At 45.4% G+C, this 16,869-nt stretch overlaps 1 protein-coding gene across 1 annotated transcript in view; it reads right to left on the bottom strand.

Moving 5' to 3' along the window:
- qsox1 (quiescin Q6 sulfhydryl oxidase 1) overlaps positions 1 to 16,869 on the bottom strand; it is a 120,607-nt gene that overhangs the window by 16,746 nt on the left and 86,992 nt on the right. The window contains 4 exon segments of the mRNA XM_052010852.1: positions 1,651 to 1,768; positions 1,770 to 1,832; positions 9,561 to 9,701; positions 15,904 to 16,026. Coding sequence (XP_051866812.1) covers positions 1,651 to 1,768; positions 1,770 to 1,832; positions 9,561 to 9,701; positions 15,904 to 16,026 — 445 coding nt within the window.

The raw sequence follows: 16,869 nt of genomic DNA on the forward strand, positions 1-16,869 counted from the left end.
CCTCCTCTCCACAAAGACTGAGAAGCTTCATTAACCCCTACCACAACCATGCACCGGGCATTAGCATCAAGCAAATGGTCATGTGGACTGCCATGCACTGATTTGTGTAATGTTAGCCCCCTGGCATTACTCTTACTAGGTGGCACAGGCGCTGAGCCAAATTGATACTAGCGTACACCGTGGCAGTAACAGTCCCAGCGCAGTGTTGACTCAATGCCGTGGCTTTACAAGTGAAGAAACACTTCTAGCATAAATGGTTCTAAACAATGCCATGGCTCGACAACACTGTGGCACTGTATGCAGGGTATTCAAAGCCTTGGCGCTGTGCTAAAACAACAGCAATGTCGACTAGAACAATGAGAGTCCTGGCATTGTTCTAACCCAGTGACACGACACGTAGGGGCAGTAATACAACCAGGCACTCTAGATAGGTGCAGCAACAGTCCTCAATACTGCCACAATAAATGACGCTTTGTACATGGACAGTAACTGATTCCAGGTACTGAAAAAGGGTGGGGGGGGGGTACATTAATGGAACTGAGTACCAAGAACAGGGGCGGTGATGGAACCAGGCGCCGGGGGCGGGTCAGTGACCGACTGCAGGCATCAAGAACAGGGGCTGTGATGGGCCCTGGATACTGAGAACGTGGGCAGTAAAAGACCCCAGGCACCGAGATATTTTAATACCATTCCCAGACCAGTAAATATGAGTGCTCATGGATGTCGGCACCGCCCTAATCCAGGAGAGATAATGTGAGCCTGTTCAACAGATTCGTAATGCCCCCAAGCTTCAACCTGAAGCCAGGAAAATGAGTACACTGGTGCATCAATGAGCACTGATCTGTTATAGCTCACTTGGCTCATGGGAAAATATTTTTACAACAAAATAATAGAAAACACAAAAAATACTCACACTTTATCAGAAAGCTTGTTAAATACTGACAAGTTGTTCATATCTGCTTAACCAGTGAGAGTACTTTACATTATTGGCACTGCAGCATATAATGACCTCGGATCTCAGTTAGCACCCTTGTTCTTGGAAATGCCAGGGAGTACCAACGTATCTATTTTTGATTTAAATATTATCATTTGAAAGGTGGGAAAAGATGCCAGATGCAAAAACCCACCCAGTTCTAATCTAATTCCCAACGGTCATGTAAGCGTTTGAGAAATAAGGCACCGCATTGACTCTGTGAGCACCGGTTCTGCTGGCATCTGCATGTACTCCAGCACAGCGCACTGGAAATGCTGCATTGTCAGAGCTCACACCTCTGAGGAGGAACGTGACGTTGTTCCGTCAGGAGAATGTGAAGGGTTCCGTGACGCCACTTTCACGAAAGGACAGCTGAATTCTTCCCGGTCTCCCAGTCAATATGTATCGTTTGGTCAAAGTCACTAAAATAAACTGATCATTTGTAGGATCTTACTGTGCTGCATTAGCAGCTGCATTTTCAAACAATCAGCACACTTCAAAAATACTTCACTGGTTAGGGAGCACTTTAGATCATGTGGTTTTTGAAGGGCCCAGACAGGACCCTTCACTCTAGCGTTAGCGGGCAGAGGACAGAACCCACGGACTGGCCACCTTTAAGGCATGCCAATAATTTCACCTGCTTGTCTGTGGGTGCCCATCCAGCAGAATGCCCTCACCTGCCAGCCTGTAGTTGACACGATTATGCCGAGACCACAGCCACAAGATGGACTCATTGAAGCTGCGGACGTGATCCATGGATGCTGCTGCATGGCTTCGAGATTGGTTGGCGCAACTCCCTGCATCCGAAGAAATGCTTGACGTACTGCCTCAAGGTAGAGAGAACCTCCAGAGGGTCAGTCTGAACACCTGGAGAAGACAAGAGGTTCGGAATAGTAATCACTAGAAATGCCAGAACACAGGTGCCACTCACTCATTCCCGCTCTTCCATAGCTAGGGGCATTATTTCCCTTCTTCTGCTGCTGCACTCCACTCGATGGGCCCGCTCTCTATAACTCACATCATTCAACTATACAAAGCTCATTTCATTGGGGTGGAAGAACTCAATGGATAAACAATTCCTGCTCTCCCAACAAACTCACACACACATGTCCAGCATCTGGGAGGGTGAAGAATGGCCAAACTCCCCAGTCCCTGTAGTCTTTGAAGTCATGCACTACCCTGAGATGAAGCGTAATGATGATCCACTGTCACATCCTGAACTTCGCTGATGTCACTCTGGGTGTCAGCATAAGGAAAGCAGAGATTCAATTCAATCCACTATCAGGATGGTCCATAAATATCTTGCCAGTGTTGTTCACATCTCAATAAAAATAATTAATAAATAATCCCTGTTAATTAGGGAATTAATTAATAAATGATTCCCGTGGTGCAGAGTAGTGAGAATGGCTCCAGGGTCAGTGGTGTGTTCAGCTTGTGAGATGCGGGAGTTCTGGAAGACATCCAGTCTCCCTGATACCTACATCTGTACGAGGTGCATCCAGCTGCAGCTCCTAACAGACCTTGTTAGGAAACTGGAGCTGCAGCTGGATGACCTTCAGCTTCTACTGGATACCAAGGAGAACATAGACAAGAGCTACAGGGAGGCAGTCACTCCAAGGTTGCAGGAGGAAGGTAGCTGGGTGGCTGTCATGAGAAGGATGGAGAATAGGCAGATAGTGCAGAGTACCCCTGTGGCCATTCCCCTCAATAACAGGTAGACCGCTTTGGATACCGCTGGGGAGATGGCCTATCAGAGGAAAGCCGCAGGTGACCAGGTCTCTGGCAATGAACCTGGTTGGTGTGGTGCAGAAGGGAAGGGGGGAGAAGAGGAGAGCGGTTAGTGATAGGGGATTCCATAGCAATGGGGGCAGACAGGAGCTTCTGGGGTATGAAAGAAAACTCCCGGTATGGTATGTTGCCTCCCTGGTGCCAGGGTCCAGGACGTACTCGGATCGGGTCCACGGCATTCTGAAGGGGAGGGTGAAACAGCCAGAGGTCGTGGTACATCATTCGGTACCAATGACAGGTAGGAAAAGAGATGAGGTCCTGAAGAGGGAATATAGGGAGCTAGGTAGGAAGCTGAAAAGCAGGACCTAAAGGGTAGTAATCTCTGGATAGCTGCTTGTGCCATGTGCCAGTGAGGGTAAGAATAGGATGATTTGGCAGATGAATGTATGGCTGAGGAGTTGGTGCAGGGGGCAGGGTTTCAGATTTGTTGATCATTGGGATCTCTTCTGCGGAATGTATGACCTGTACAAAAGGGAGGGGTTAAACCTGAACTGGAGGGGGACCAATATTCTTGTGAGCAGGTGCACTAGAACTGTTGGGGAGGGTTTAAACTAGTTTGGCAGGGGGATGGGAACCAGAGTGATAGGTCAAAGCTTTGTTCATTTACTGTACAAGTAGATGTGGAGTGTAGAAAGACTGTGAGGAAGGACAGGCAGTTGAAAGGGCAAAATTACAGTCAGCTGGATGGGCTGAAGTGTGTCTACTTTAATGTGAGAAGTATCAGGAACAAGGCTGATGAACTTAGAGCATGGGTAAGTATGTGGACCTATGACGTGGTGGCTATTACAGAGACCTGGCTGTCACAAGGGCAGGAATGGCTGCTGGATATTCCAGGGTTTAGATGTTTCAAAAGGGACAGGGGCAGAGGTAAAAGAGATGGGGGAGTGGCTTTGCTGATCAGGACAGTGTCCCAGCTGGAGAAAGGGAGGATATCCTGGAGGAATCGTCCACTGAGTCAGCGTGGGTGGAAGTCAGAAACAGGACTGGAGCTATCGCTCTATTGGGAGTATTCTACAAACCCCCCAATAGCAGCAGAGACACTGAGGAGCAGATCAGGAGGCAGATTTTGGAGAGGCGCAAAAATAACAGGGTTGTTGTCATGGGTGATTTCAACTTCCCTAATATTGATTGGCACCTCCTTAGTGTAAAGGGGATAGATGGGACAGAGTTTGTTCAGTGTGTACAGGAAGGATTCCTGACACAGTATGTGGATGGGTCAACTAGAGGAGAGGCTGTACTGGACCTGGTACTAGGCAATGAGCCTGATCAGGTTTCAGATCTCTCTGTGGGAGAACATTTTGGAGATAGTGACCATAACTCCTTGACCTTTACCATAGCCTTGGAGAGGAGCAGACGATATGTGAAAGTATTTAATTGGGGGAGGGGGAATTATGATGCTATTAGGCAGGAACTTGGGAGCGTAAATTGGGAACAGATGTTCTTCGGGGAGTGCACAGCGGAAATGTGGAGGTTGTTTAAGGAATAGTTGCATGGGGCTCTGGATAAGTTTGTCCCATTGAGGCAGGGTAAGGATGGTAGAGTGAAGGAACCATGGTTGACACGAGATGTAGAATATCTTGTCAAGAGGAAGAAAGAAGCTTACCTAAGGTTTAGAAAGCAAGGATCAAACAGGGCTCTGGAGAGTTAAAAGGTAGCCAGGAGGGAGCTTAAGAATGGACTTAGGAGAGCTAGAAGGGGCATGCGAAGTCCTTGGTGAGTAGAATTAAGGAAAGCCACAGGGCGTTCTACATGTATGTGAAGAATAAGAGGATGAGTAGAGTGAGGGTAGGACCGATCAGGGATAAAAGAGGAAACGTGTGCCTGGAGTTGGAAGAGGTAGGGGAGGTCCTTAATGAATACTTTGTTTCGGTATTCACCAGAGAAAGAGACCTTGATGTCTGTGAGGATGGCATATGACAGACTGATATGCAAGGGCATGTCAATGTGAGGAAGGAGGGTGTGCTGGAACCACTGAAAAACATTAGGATAGATCATTCACCGGGGCCAGATGGGATATATCAAGGTTATTACGGGAATCTAGGGAAGAGATTGCTGCGCCTTTGGCGACAATCTTTGCGACCTTAGTGGATGCAGGAGTAGTGCCGGATAATTAGAGGGTGGCAAATGTTGTTCCTTTGTTTAAGAAAGGAAGTAGGGATAACCCTGGGAATTACAGACCAGTGAGTCTTACTTCAATGGTGGGCAAATTACTGGAGAAGATTCTTAGAGACAGGATTTATGGGCATTTGGAGAAGCATAGGCTGATTAGGGACAGTCAGCATGGCTTTGTGAGGGGCAGGTCATGCCTCATGAGACTGATTGAATTCTTTGAGTATGTGACAAAGCACATTGATGAAGGTAGAGCAGTGGATGTGTTGTACATGGATTTTAGTAAGGCGTTTGATAAGGTTCCTCATGGAAGGCTTATTCAGAAAGTCAGGAGGCATGGGATCCTGAGAAACCTGGCTGTGTGGATTCAGAATTGGCGCTCCCATAGAAGACAGAGGGTGGTGCTAGATGGAGCATATTCTGCCTGGAGGTCGGTGACCAGTGGTGTTCTGCAGGGATCTGTTCTGGGACCCCTGCTCTTTGTGATTTTTATAAATGACTTGGATGAGGATGTACAAGGGTGGGTTAGTAAGTTTGCTGATGATACAAAGGTTGGTGGTGCTGTGGATAGTGTAGAAGATTGCTGTAGATTACAACAGGATATTGATAGAATGCAGAGCTGGACTGAGAAGTGGCAGATGGAGTTCAACCCGGATAAGTGTCAAGTGATACACTTCGGGAGATCGAATTCGAAGGCAGATTACAAGGTTAATGGCAGGACTCTTAGTAGTATGGGGGAACAGAGGGATCTTGGGGTCCACGTCCATAGATCCTTCAAGGTTGCCATGCAGGTCGATAGGGTTGTTAAGAAGGCGTATGGAGTGTTGGCCTTCATTAGTCGGGGTATTGAGTTCAAGAGCCACGAGGTGATGTTGCAGTTCTTAAGAACTCTGGTCAGACCACACTTGGAGTATTGTGTTCCGTTCTGGTCACCTCATTATAGAAAGGATGTGGAAGCTTTAGAGAGGGTGCAGAGGATATTTACCAGGATGTTGTCTGGACTGGAGAGCATGTCTTATGAGGATAGGTTGAGTGAGCTAGAGCTTTTCTCTTTGGAGAGAAGGAGGATGAGAGGTGACTTGATAGAGGTGTACAAGATGATAAGAGGCATAGATTGAGTGGACAGTCAGAGACTTTTTCCCAGGGCGACAATGGCTAACACGAGGGGACATAATTTTAAGGTAATTGGAGGAAGGTATAAGGGGGATGTCAGAGGTAAGTTTTTTTATTCAGAGAGTGGTGGGTGTGTGGAACGCATTGCCAGCAGAGGTTGTGGGGGCAGATACATTAGGGACATTTAAGACATTCTTAGATAGACACATGAATGATAGAAAAAATAGGGGGCTATGTGGGAAGGAAGGGCTAGATAGATCTTAGAGCAGGACAAAGTGTCGGCACAACATTGTGGGCCAAAGGGCCTGTACTGTGGTCTAGTGTTCTATAAATAATATACATATATATACACACGCATAATATGGCATGCAAAAGTCTGGGCACCCCTGGTCAAAATTTCTGTTGCAAAAGTTAAAGATGACACATTTCTTTAATATTTTAAGCAAGATTACTTTTTTATTTCCAGCAAAAGTTTGGGCACCCTGCATGGTCAGTACTTAGTAACACCCTCTTTGGCAAGTATCACAGCTTGTAAGCGCTTTCTGTAGCCAGCTAAGAGTCTTTCAATTCTTGTTTGGGGGATTTTCGCCCATTCTTCCTTGCAAAAGGCTTCTAGTTCTGTGAGATTCTTGGGCTGTCTTGCATGCACTGCTCTTTTGAGGTCTATCCACAGATTTTCCATGATGTTTAGGTCGGGGGACTGTGAGGGCCATGGCAAAACCTTCAGCTTGTGCCTCTTGAGGTAGTTCATTGTGGACTTTGAGGTGTGTTTAGGATCGTTATCCTGTTGTAGAAGCCATCCTCTTTTCATCTTCAGCTTTTTTTTACAGACAGTGTGATGTTTGCTTCCAGTATTTTCTGGTACTTAATAGAATTCATTCTTCCCTCTACCAGTGAAATGTTCCTGGTGCCACTGGCTGCAACACAAGCCCAAAGCATGATCGATCCACTCCCGTGCTTAACATTTGGAGAAGTGTTCCTTCCATGAAATTCTGCACCCTTTTTTCTCCAATCTTTCCTGTGTCATCACCACAAAATTCAGTGTCAGAAGTTTGCAAAGGAACATCTGAACAAGCCTGATGCATTTTGGAAACAAGTCCTGTGGACTTATGAAGTTAAAATAGAACTTTTTGGCCTCAATGAGCAAAGGGGGTGTTACTAAGTACTGACCATGCAGGGTGCCCAAACTTTTGCTTCAGGCCCTTTTCCTTTTTTGTTATTTTGAAACTGTAAAAGATGGAAATAAAAAAAAGTAATCTTGCTTGAAATATTAAAGAAATGTGTCATCTTTAACTTTATGCCTTTTGGAAATCAGGTCATCTTTTCTATTCACAGTAACAGAAATTTTGACCGGGGTGCCCAAACTTTTGCATGCCACTGTATATATACTGTAAATATATGTACATACATACACATATATATACATACATACATACACACACACACACACATATATATATGGGGATTCAACCTGTCTTGAATAGCAAACATAAATACAGGTGCTCCCCGGGTTACAGAAGATCTGAATTATGGAAATTCGGCTATACGCAAATTCTCCCATAAATTTTTAAAGCATTTTTCAAGATGGTAATAATACTAAAAAAAAAGTTTTGTCGTATTCATTAAGAACTGGATACAGTGTATGTTCCATTAGTTTAATTATGGGTGATGTTAAGGTGAATATTCCATGAAAAGAAAGAATTATAGGAAGTGTACGTGGAACAATCTGATAGGAATTGCTACAGAAAATAGGCTTTCCTGACTTATGGAGAAATTGGCTGATGGACGGTTCTCAGGAACAGAACCCTGATGTAACTTGGAGACTGCTTGGAATTCCCGATCACTTTTGTAATTTGCAAGAGCCTGGTACATATCAAAGTCACTGTGAACAGTTCACTAGTTGCAGCTGACTAGGTTCCTTTGATAATCCTGGCCTGTGGACTGAATCACGGCATGCTTCACGCAATGTATCGCTTCCCCGTCTATTCCTTCCTCTAGTCTGTAACATCACGAGTGTGGCAGCTGGTTCACAGTGCACAGGAGAAGGGCAAGGTTCTAGTGAGAGGGATGGATCTAGGTGATGGGTAGAGATTAGAGGGATTGAGGAGAGCGAAGGGTTAAGGTAACAGGGGAGAGGTTAGGTGGACAAGGATAGAGATCAGGGGACAGGAGGAGGGATTAAGGGGATTTGGAGATGTTGGGGACTGTGGGAGACACTTGGTGGAGGTTATTTCATTCCGTTCAGGATGTGCGCATCACTGGCAAGACCCGCATTTATTGCCCACCCCCACCTGCATTTGAGTAGATAGTGAGGAGTATTTTTCTCAGACTGTTGCAGTTCAGCTGTGTCTTGGAATGGGATGAGGGCAAAGGGCATTATGGTGGCTTAGGGTGAGGGGTTAAGGTGACACGAGCTTTGTGACATGGGGGAGGTGCATTGCCAGCTTGCCGTTGGCCTCCAAGACAAATGAAGGCAATTTGGCCCATCAAGTCTTTGCCAGCTCACAGAACATTTCCATTCCCTCTCTCACTTCCCAATAACCTCTTCTCCCCACCTTCCCACCAACTCCCCGCAGTCTACACCAGGGGATATTTACAATGGTCAATTAACCTACCGACCCTGCACGCCCCTGGGGTGTGGGAGGAAACTGGAGCACTCGGAGGAAACCCACGTGGAGAAAGTGCAAACTCCACACAGACAGCACCGGAGGTCAGGACTGAACCGGATCGTTGGAGAGGGCAGGCACGGTAGTGTAGCGGTTAGCATAACGCTTTTCATCGCCCGTGACACGGGTTCAATTCCGGCTACTGTCTGTAAGGAGTTTGTACGTTCTCCCCGTATCTGTGTGGGTTTCCTCCGGGTGCTCCAGTTTCCTCCCACAGTCCAAAGACGTACGGGTTAGGAAGTTGTGGGTATGCTAAGTTGGCGCCGGAAGCGTGGCGACACTTGCGGGCTGCCCCCAGAACACTCTATGCAAAAGATGCATTTCACTGTGTGTTTCAATGTACATGTGACTAATAAAGATATCTGATTTGATCTGAGCTGTGAGGCAGCAGCTCCACCAGCTGTGCCACAGTACCACTCAATCCTCAAAGCAAGAACATCTGGAAACCACGAGAAGATTCCTCCCCAGTGAGGCAAACTAACTTGACTCACAACCTTTCTTTTGAAAAGAAATATTGTCAACACTATTTCCAAAGTTTGAAGATGTCACCTCTAAATAAGGTTTTTTCTAAAAGTAGAACCAGAACTCTGTTTTCTTTGAACTATTCTGATGAAATTCTATGGTTGAGGACCTATGAGGCTGGTTGTTACTCCCACAATCACCTTTGTCTTGGTAATTGGTTTATTATTGTCATCTGTACCAAGAGACAGTGAAGAGCTTTTGTTTGCATGCCATCCAGACAGATTATTCCATACATAAGTACATCGAGGTGGTACAAAAGGAGAAAGAATGAATGCAGAATATAGTATTACTGTTACAGAGAAAGTGTAGTGCAGGTAGACAAATAAACTGCAGAGGAGATAGATGGTATTAACAAAGAAATATGATGCCTTACTTTTTCCTGCAAGTACCATTGATTTGTTGTATTTTGCAGCCTGCACTGTTAAGAGGTGGAACAGAGTCCAGATGGAACATGGGTATCCTCGGAAGTATGGCCTACTGCCCTGACAACCCACCCAGTTCACCTTGTCAGGTATCATGGCTCCAGGTGTCTGGAAAACACAGAACAAAATTAATGTTACCTACACTCATTCAGAACACATATAGTACTTCCCCTCTGAATACAAACACAAGGAGAAGCTGACACTCTGGTACATTAAAGCTGTGCCACAAATGAACCTGTTTCAGACTTTCAGGAACATCTGACCCAGTAAGACTGCTCCTCCATGTGATTAGAACATGGCTGACCCACACCTCAGGCCTATTTAGTGTCATAGAGTCATACAGCACGGAAATAGTCCCTTCGGCCCAACTGGTCCACGCCGACCAAGATGCCCATCCAAGCTAATCCATTTGCCCACATTTGGCCCATAACCTTCTAAACCTTTCCTTTCCATGTACCCGTCCAATCCTCTTTTAAAAGTTGTTATTGTACCTGCCTCAACCACTTCCTCTGGCAGCTCATTCCATCTACATAACACTCTCTGGGTTAAAAAAAAAGTTTCCCTCAAGTTCTTATTAAATCTTTTCATTCTTACCTTAACAGAACACTCTATGCAAAGATGCATTTCACTGTCTGTTTTGATGTTCATGTGACTAATAAAGATATTTTATCTTAACCTATGCCCTATAGTTCTTGATTCCCCAACCATGGGGAAAAAGACTGAGTTTTCTCCATGTTACTGAGAGTAACCAGTTTGCTCTCAGCTGCTCTAGACAAAAGTTACATTCCAGCAGCTAGAATAAACTGAAAAATACTGCACTGGGCAGAAGCAAAGTGTTTCTTTTACCAAGGGGGTCTGCCTCAGATGAGGCACTGGGAAGCTTCAAAGAGGTGTTGCAATCTGGCAGCCAGTACATTCTTTCCATGGACAGTGCAGTCTCACAGGTAGAGCAGCAGAATAGTGTCCTCCTTGTGCTATACAGTAACTCACACTGTGACACGGTAACTTGTACTGAGCCTGACAGAGTTCACTTCATTCACTGTATGCAGTAGTAAGCAAACACTGAGACAACAAGAGCTGGTTGGCATCAGGTGGGAAATGGCTAATCTCTTCTATACACGGTCACATGGAAGAAAATAAATCCCCTCCGACTGATGCTTAGAACATTCCCTTTAAACATTAAAATCTTGTAACATTAGCAATTAAAAGAACCCGATCAAGAAATTCTTCAACATCAATCTTTTGGCATTAAAACTGCATTGCAGATCTCTCTTATGCTGTTTCAAAAAGATTGTGATATTCCACTGTGTGGTTTAAAAAAACAGCGTTGTGTAGTGCTGCACTATTTCAGTTTCAAGGGCTGTTACTGAGAAGCTCTAATTGAATTTCTCGCAGCTGCTGGCAGCTGGCCACACAGCTGAAACCTCATCAGTCAGCCCATAAAGGCACACATGCACACCACCAGCACTCTTCCAGTGAGTAGATTTTGATTCATTGTTTTAGAAAGTTTCCCATGCAATTAAGTAGCTTGTTCCTCTTAAGTTGTTGTTGCTCCATTGGTGTAGCTGCTGCTGAGTGAAGCCATTTTATTTCAACTGACTGAAGGATCTGCTCATACTTTTCACTCCTTAGTTCCTTCCTAGATATCTTTTTATTATTCACATGTACATCGAAACACACAGTGAAATGCATATTTTGCGTAGACTGTTCTGTGGGGCAGCCCACAAGTGTCACCACGCTTCCAGCGCCAACATAGCATGCCCACTGCTTCCTAAAGGATTCTAAGGGATAGGATTTATGAACACCTAGAGAATCATGGACTGATTAGGGACAGCCAGCATGGCTTTGTGAAGGGAAGATCTTGCCTCACAAGCCTGATAGAGTTCTTTGAGGAGGTGACCAGGAAGATTGATGAGGGCAGTGCGGTGGATGTGGTTTACATGGATTTTAGTAAGGCGTTTGATAAGGTTCCTCATGGTAGGCTTCTTCAGAAGGTCAGAGGCCAAGGGATCCAAGGAAGCTTGGCTGTGTGGATTAGGAATTGGCTTGCATGTAGAAAGCAGAGGGTTGTGGTGGAAGGAGTGCCCTTGGATTGGAAGGCAGTGACTAGTGGTGTCCCGCAGGGATCGGTTCTGGGACCTCTACTTTTTGTGACATTTATAGATGACTTAGAATGAGGGGGTGGAGGGCTGGGTTAGTAAGTTTGCGGACGACACTAAGATAGGCGGTGTTGTGGATAGTGTGGAGGGCTGTCAGAGCTTACAGAGGGATATTGATAGGATGCAGAGCTGGGCTGACAAGTGGCAGATGGAGTTCAATCCGGAGAGGTGTGAGGTGGTACACTTTGGAAGGACAAACTCCAGGGCAGAGTACTGGGTGAATGGCAAGGTACTTGGCAGTGTGGAGGAGCAGAGGGATCAGGGGGTTCATATTCACAGTTCATTGAAAGTTGCCTCACAGGTGGAAAGAGCAGTTAAGAAGGCCAATGGGATGTTGGCTTTCATAAATCGCGGGATTGAGTTTAAGAGCCGCGAGGTGATGATGCAGCTTTACAAAACTCTAGTTAGGCCACACTTAGAGTACTGTGTTCCGTTCTGGTCGCCTCATTATAGGAAGGATGTGGAGGCGTTGGAGAAGGTGCAGAGGAGATTTACCAGGATGCTGCCTGGATTAGAGAGTATTGAACATGAGGAGAGGCTTAAGGTGCTAGGGCTTTATTCACTGGAAAGGAGGAGGATGAGAGGAGACATGATAGAGGTATATAAAATACTGAGAGGAATAGATAGAGTAGACAGTCAGCGCCTCCTTCCCAGGGCACCAATGCTCAAGACGAGAGGGCATGGCTTTAAGGTTATGGGTGGGAGGTTCAGGGGACATGTCAGGGGGAGGTTTTTCACCCAGAGAGTGGTTGGTGCATGGAATGCACTGCCTGGGGTGGTGGTGGAGGCAGATACATTAGACAGGTTCAAGAGCTTGTTGGATAGGCATATGGAGGAGTGTGGGATGGGGGGATATGCGGGAGGAAGGGGTTAGGTAGTGTGAGGGTGGTTTGATGGACGGCACAACATCGTGGGCCAAAGGGCCTGTTTTGTGCTGTATGGTTCTATGGTTCTACGGTAACCTGTACGTCTTTTGGAATGTGGGAGGAAACCGGAGCACCCGGAGGAAAACCATACAGACACGGGGAGAACGCACAAACTCCTTACAGACAGTAGCGTTACGCTAACCACTACACTACCGTGCCTGCCCACTTTACAAAGTCCTGTCACTTTACAAAGGTAAGTCAGGTGACTGCAGAGTGCATGCACAGCTGTCACTGCAAAGCACAACATTGAATAGGTACTTGATGGTTGACAAGGGCAGGGTGGGTTGAAGGCCCTATTTTGGTGCTGTATGACTCTATCATACAACTTGTGCCCTCTCCTCGCCTGCTGCAAGGGTATAAAGTGCCGATCCTGTCTGTTTTTCACTTAACTTTCATGCCATCATTGCAAGGAAAGGATGTTGAACCTCACCATATGAGGATAATCTAAGGTGCCCCATTGTGAAGCTGCATGGAGACACTCAGGCCACTATAGAGTTTGGCATCAGAGAGCAAATAGTGTCACCAGTGGCAACCTTCTATTGCTGGGCTCTTTTATCGCTGATGATTGAATGTTCACAGTAGCAGTGGACTCACGCAGATGGCCCAAAGGCTTCCAATGGTGACTTATGGGAGGGTATCTCAGAAATCAGGAGTAGGACAGAGAGGCACCATGATGAATTCAGACCGACGGGTAGAACCAGTAACTGGTGAGCTGAGATGCCTCTGGAAATGAGTGGACTATCTCAATTCTGCAATGGCTCTGCAAGATGTCAGGTTTCCATCCCTTGTGTTTGCTGCCATTCAAAAGTCATTATTCAGAGGAGAATCTCAGAGGGGAGAGATAAATTTGCTAGAAGCACAGCTCCATTTTCCTGTTCCTTTTGCAGAGGCTGTTTGTGACCACCAGGACTCGTGTAGCTCTCAAATTAAGAGTTTTAGGTTTGGCATTGTATAGACTGAGATTCTAAATAGATTGCAGTGTCAAATGAGACAATGGGGTTACTAAAGTGTATTTCTTGATCACTTGTCACAATGACCATTTACAGCTGCTACCCAAGTATTCTGTTGAATCAGGAGTAGATTTTTAAGTGCCCTTCTAATCTCATTGAGAATCCCTGTTACTTTTCATTGTTCGGAACCTAAATATCCATTAGTGTACTTGACTGCAAATGTTAGTAAGTAGGCTGTTTGATGAACATCTGAAAGGTTTGAAAATGGGTAGAGTTACTTGCCATGAGGTATTCAGGATTCAGACTAATTCAAGACGTGACAGGTGTTATGTGTGAAAAGTGAAAGCAATCTATGGCTAATGAGGAATACAATTCATATTTGTAAAGTTTTCACAATGATGGCAATACTAATGAGTTTAGTAAGCCTTTGTTGCAATGACTTACTGAGACGAAGAACTGAACGGGGAGCTTCAGCCAACTGTATATGAGAAAAAATGTGTCCATTTTAAGCTAAGTGGCTTTATTGAAATCATTAACAGTTCTAGCAGAAGTAATGATTCACAGACTGCAAATTATTCCTAAAATATTCTGCTGGGTTAAATAACCCTGTAGTTGTGTGAATGATTTGAGAACGAGTCTGTAAGCAGGGATACATTATGGGGCTAGTTGAAATCTTTCCAGGATCAAACATTGCTTCACCACATATGCAGAAAGGTCGTCTCTTTGGAGAAGCCTGTTCTTGAGGATTTGGACTGAGTGCCTCCTTTGCCTCCCTTTTCCTCCAGCTTGTTGTGGCTGGCCTGATGTGGACCCTCATCCTGCTGCTCCTGTTGTCTTCCTTGCTCGTCCTCTCTTCCTCTGTTGTGATAGGCGATGACCATGCTCCTCTGATGACCACATTACATAGTAGGCCACGGCAGGGTAAGAGATCCTGACTGCTGAATACTGGAGAGTGTCAGGGTCTGCCAGTCAGGGTCTCGGCCCCTTGGAAAATGGTGGGACAGCCCAAGGAAGTGCATGTGGCTTTATACCCAGGGCTGGTGTTGCCGATTGACCTGATTCTCCCACAACAACAATAGAGCTTGAGGGGACCCAGCCACAAATCCCCGGGAACTTAACAGGAGATACAGGAGGTTAAAAATGTACAGTAATTGGGAAGACTGAAGGTTGGACTTTACTCCCTGGGCTGCCTGTTTGGTCCACATACAGGGCTAGGACCTGCAGCCTAGCAACCATTCCGGGCCTGGCTCTGGCACCAGGGCTTAAGAGTCCCAGTGACCATGTTCAGCTTTGTTTGATCTTCCGGGCTCGAGTCCACATCCAGCACTAGATGTAGGTGTAGAGCACTGTTGGTACCAATCCATCACTGGTTACATGACTGGTGGATGCAGGCCCATCATTGTACAACACATTTACTGTATGAGTGGCCACACATCAGTCACTGTGTTACATTGGGGTAAAGTACTGCTGGGCACAGGTCTGTCATCATTTAATGCTAGTGTGCAGTACTGGTGGATAAAGGTCTGTGGTTGTGTAACACGGTTTGGTATTACTGATTACGAACCAATCACTGTATAACACTAGGGTAAAGTCCAAGCGGGAACAGATCTGTCATTATTTAAAGCTGGGCTATAGTACGGGTGAGGTTGGTACTCACCGTAATTTCACAGAACTCTTTCAAATACAACAGACTGTAAGGTCCGCAGATTTGTCCAAACAATAACAGGGAGTTAATGATTATAGAATAAAATGCTTTTTGCTCATGTGGCTGCAACTCATGTCATGAGAAAGAATATTTGACACAGAGGTGAACAAACATTGTGCTTATTTAAAACAGCGACCGATAGAAATCTGGACCTTAAGGGAATCAAGGGATATGGGGATAGTGCAGGAAAATAGTGCTGAGGTAGAAGATCTTGATGAATGGTCAAATGATCTATTCTGGCACCAATTTTTCATGTTATGTTTGTGCTAACTGGTCTATCACACTAACCACTGAAGCTACTTTTCAGAATACTTCTGCTCACACTATCTGTGTATCCTTCTATTCTTTTCTCCCCCTTGTGCTTCGATAACTTTCCCTTAATTGCATCATAACATTTGTTAAAAGTTCTCCTTGTGGGAGCGAGTTTCAGCTTCCAACCGCTCTCTGGGTGAAGATGTCCCTCCCGATGACTTGTAGGATTTACCCGACAACCATGGCCCCAGGAAGAAAGCACCACGGTGAGAAACAAGGTCACAATCCGTTCGCACGATGCAATAGTGGGCAGCTTACCCCATTCTTGTTGTCTAGCACATCCAGAAGAGCATTATAGGAGACTGACGCTGTGCCAACATCTGTCAGCCAGGCATCAGTTATCTGAAGCAACTTCATAATGAACGGTCGTCCAGGAAAGAACTAGTGAACAAAAATAAAAGGCATTTTGTCAACAATTCAGAATAAACATGTTTTTGTCCTTGTGTTCTCAGCTTTCTCCAGGGTAAATACCCATGAGGTACTAGGTTCACCTCTCCAAAAAAAAAGGAGCCCTCATCGTGACATTGACTTTTGCCTGGAACTTGCATAGGCATTGAGCAATTGCATTTCAGACCAGATGTAAGAGTTAGGCTCCTTCTGAGCCCACAATGTGCTCTAGTCCCAGAACTGAACATTATAAAGCATCAGTTATCCTAAGGCCTCCCTTCACCATCAGTATAAGCTGAACAATGGTCCATTTCTGTGTCATGGACTCTCCTAATATATAATTGGGTAAACTTAATTTAGAAATCTTTAAAGCCAGGAAATGGCTGACAAGGTGATTGTAAATGATGAGAGCTGGCAGTATGTTTGACCGTGAAGCCTGTCTGGCCAATCACACAAGTATTCCTCAGCTCATCAAAGCAATTTACTTTTTGACGCCTTTACAATGGATGCCTTGCAATATGAATGCAAAGCATGGATACTTCAAAATACATTAAGGAAAATGCATATGGGGCACTGTAGCTACTTATGGTCATGGTACGTACATTGTCTTTCATCAGTTTTATGTTGAGAGCCGTCACCCGCTCCTTCCCCACCCCCTGAACTACATCTTGTCTGAGATGCACTCTTGGAATTGTCTAACATGTGGTATACCAGGGAAAGGCAGGATATGGCCTGTGGCAGGTATTCCTAAATATGGAATGTCTGTTCCCAAATGTGTTATTTGGAAATTGCCAAATGGAGGACAGGTTTAACCCTGCAGAAATGAGAGGAGGAAAG

The sequence above is a fragment of the Pristis pectinata genome, chromosome 3 (assembly GCF_009764475.1).
Source record: "Pristis pectinata isolate sPriPec2 chromosome 3, sPriPec2.1.pri, whole genome shotgun sequence".
In the NCBI taxonomy this organism is placed as follows: Eukaryota; Metazoa; Chordata; class Chondrichthyes; order Rhinopristiformes; family Pristidae; genus Pristis; species Pristis pectinata.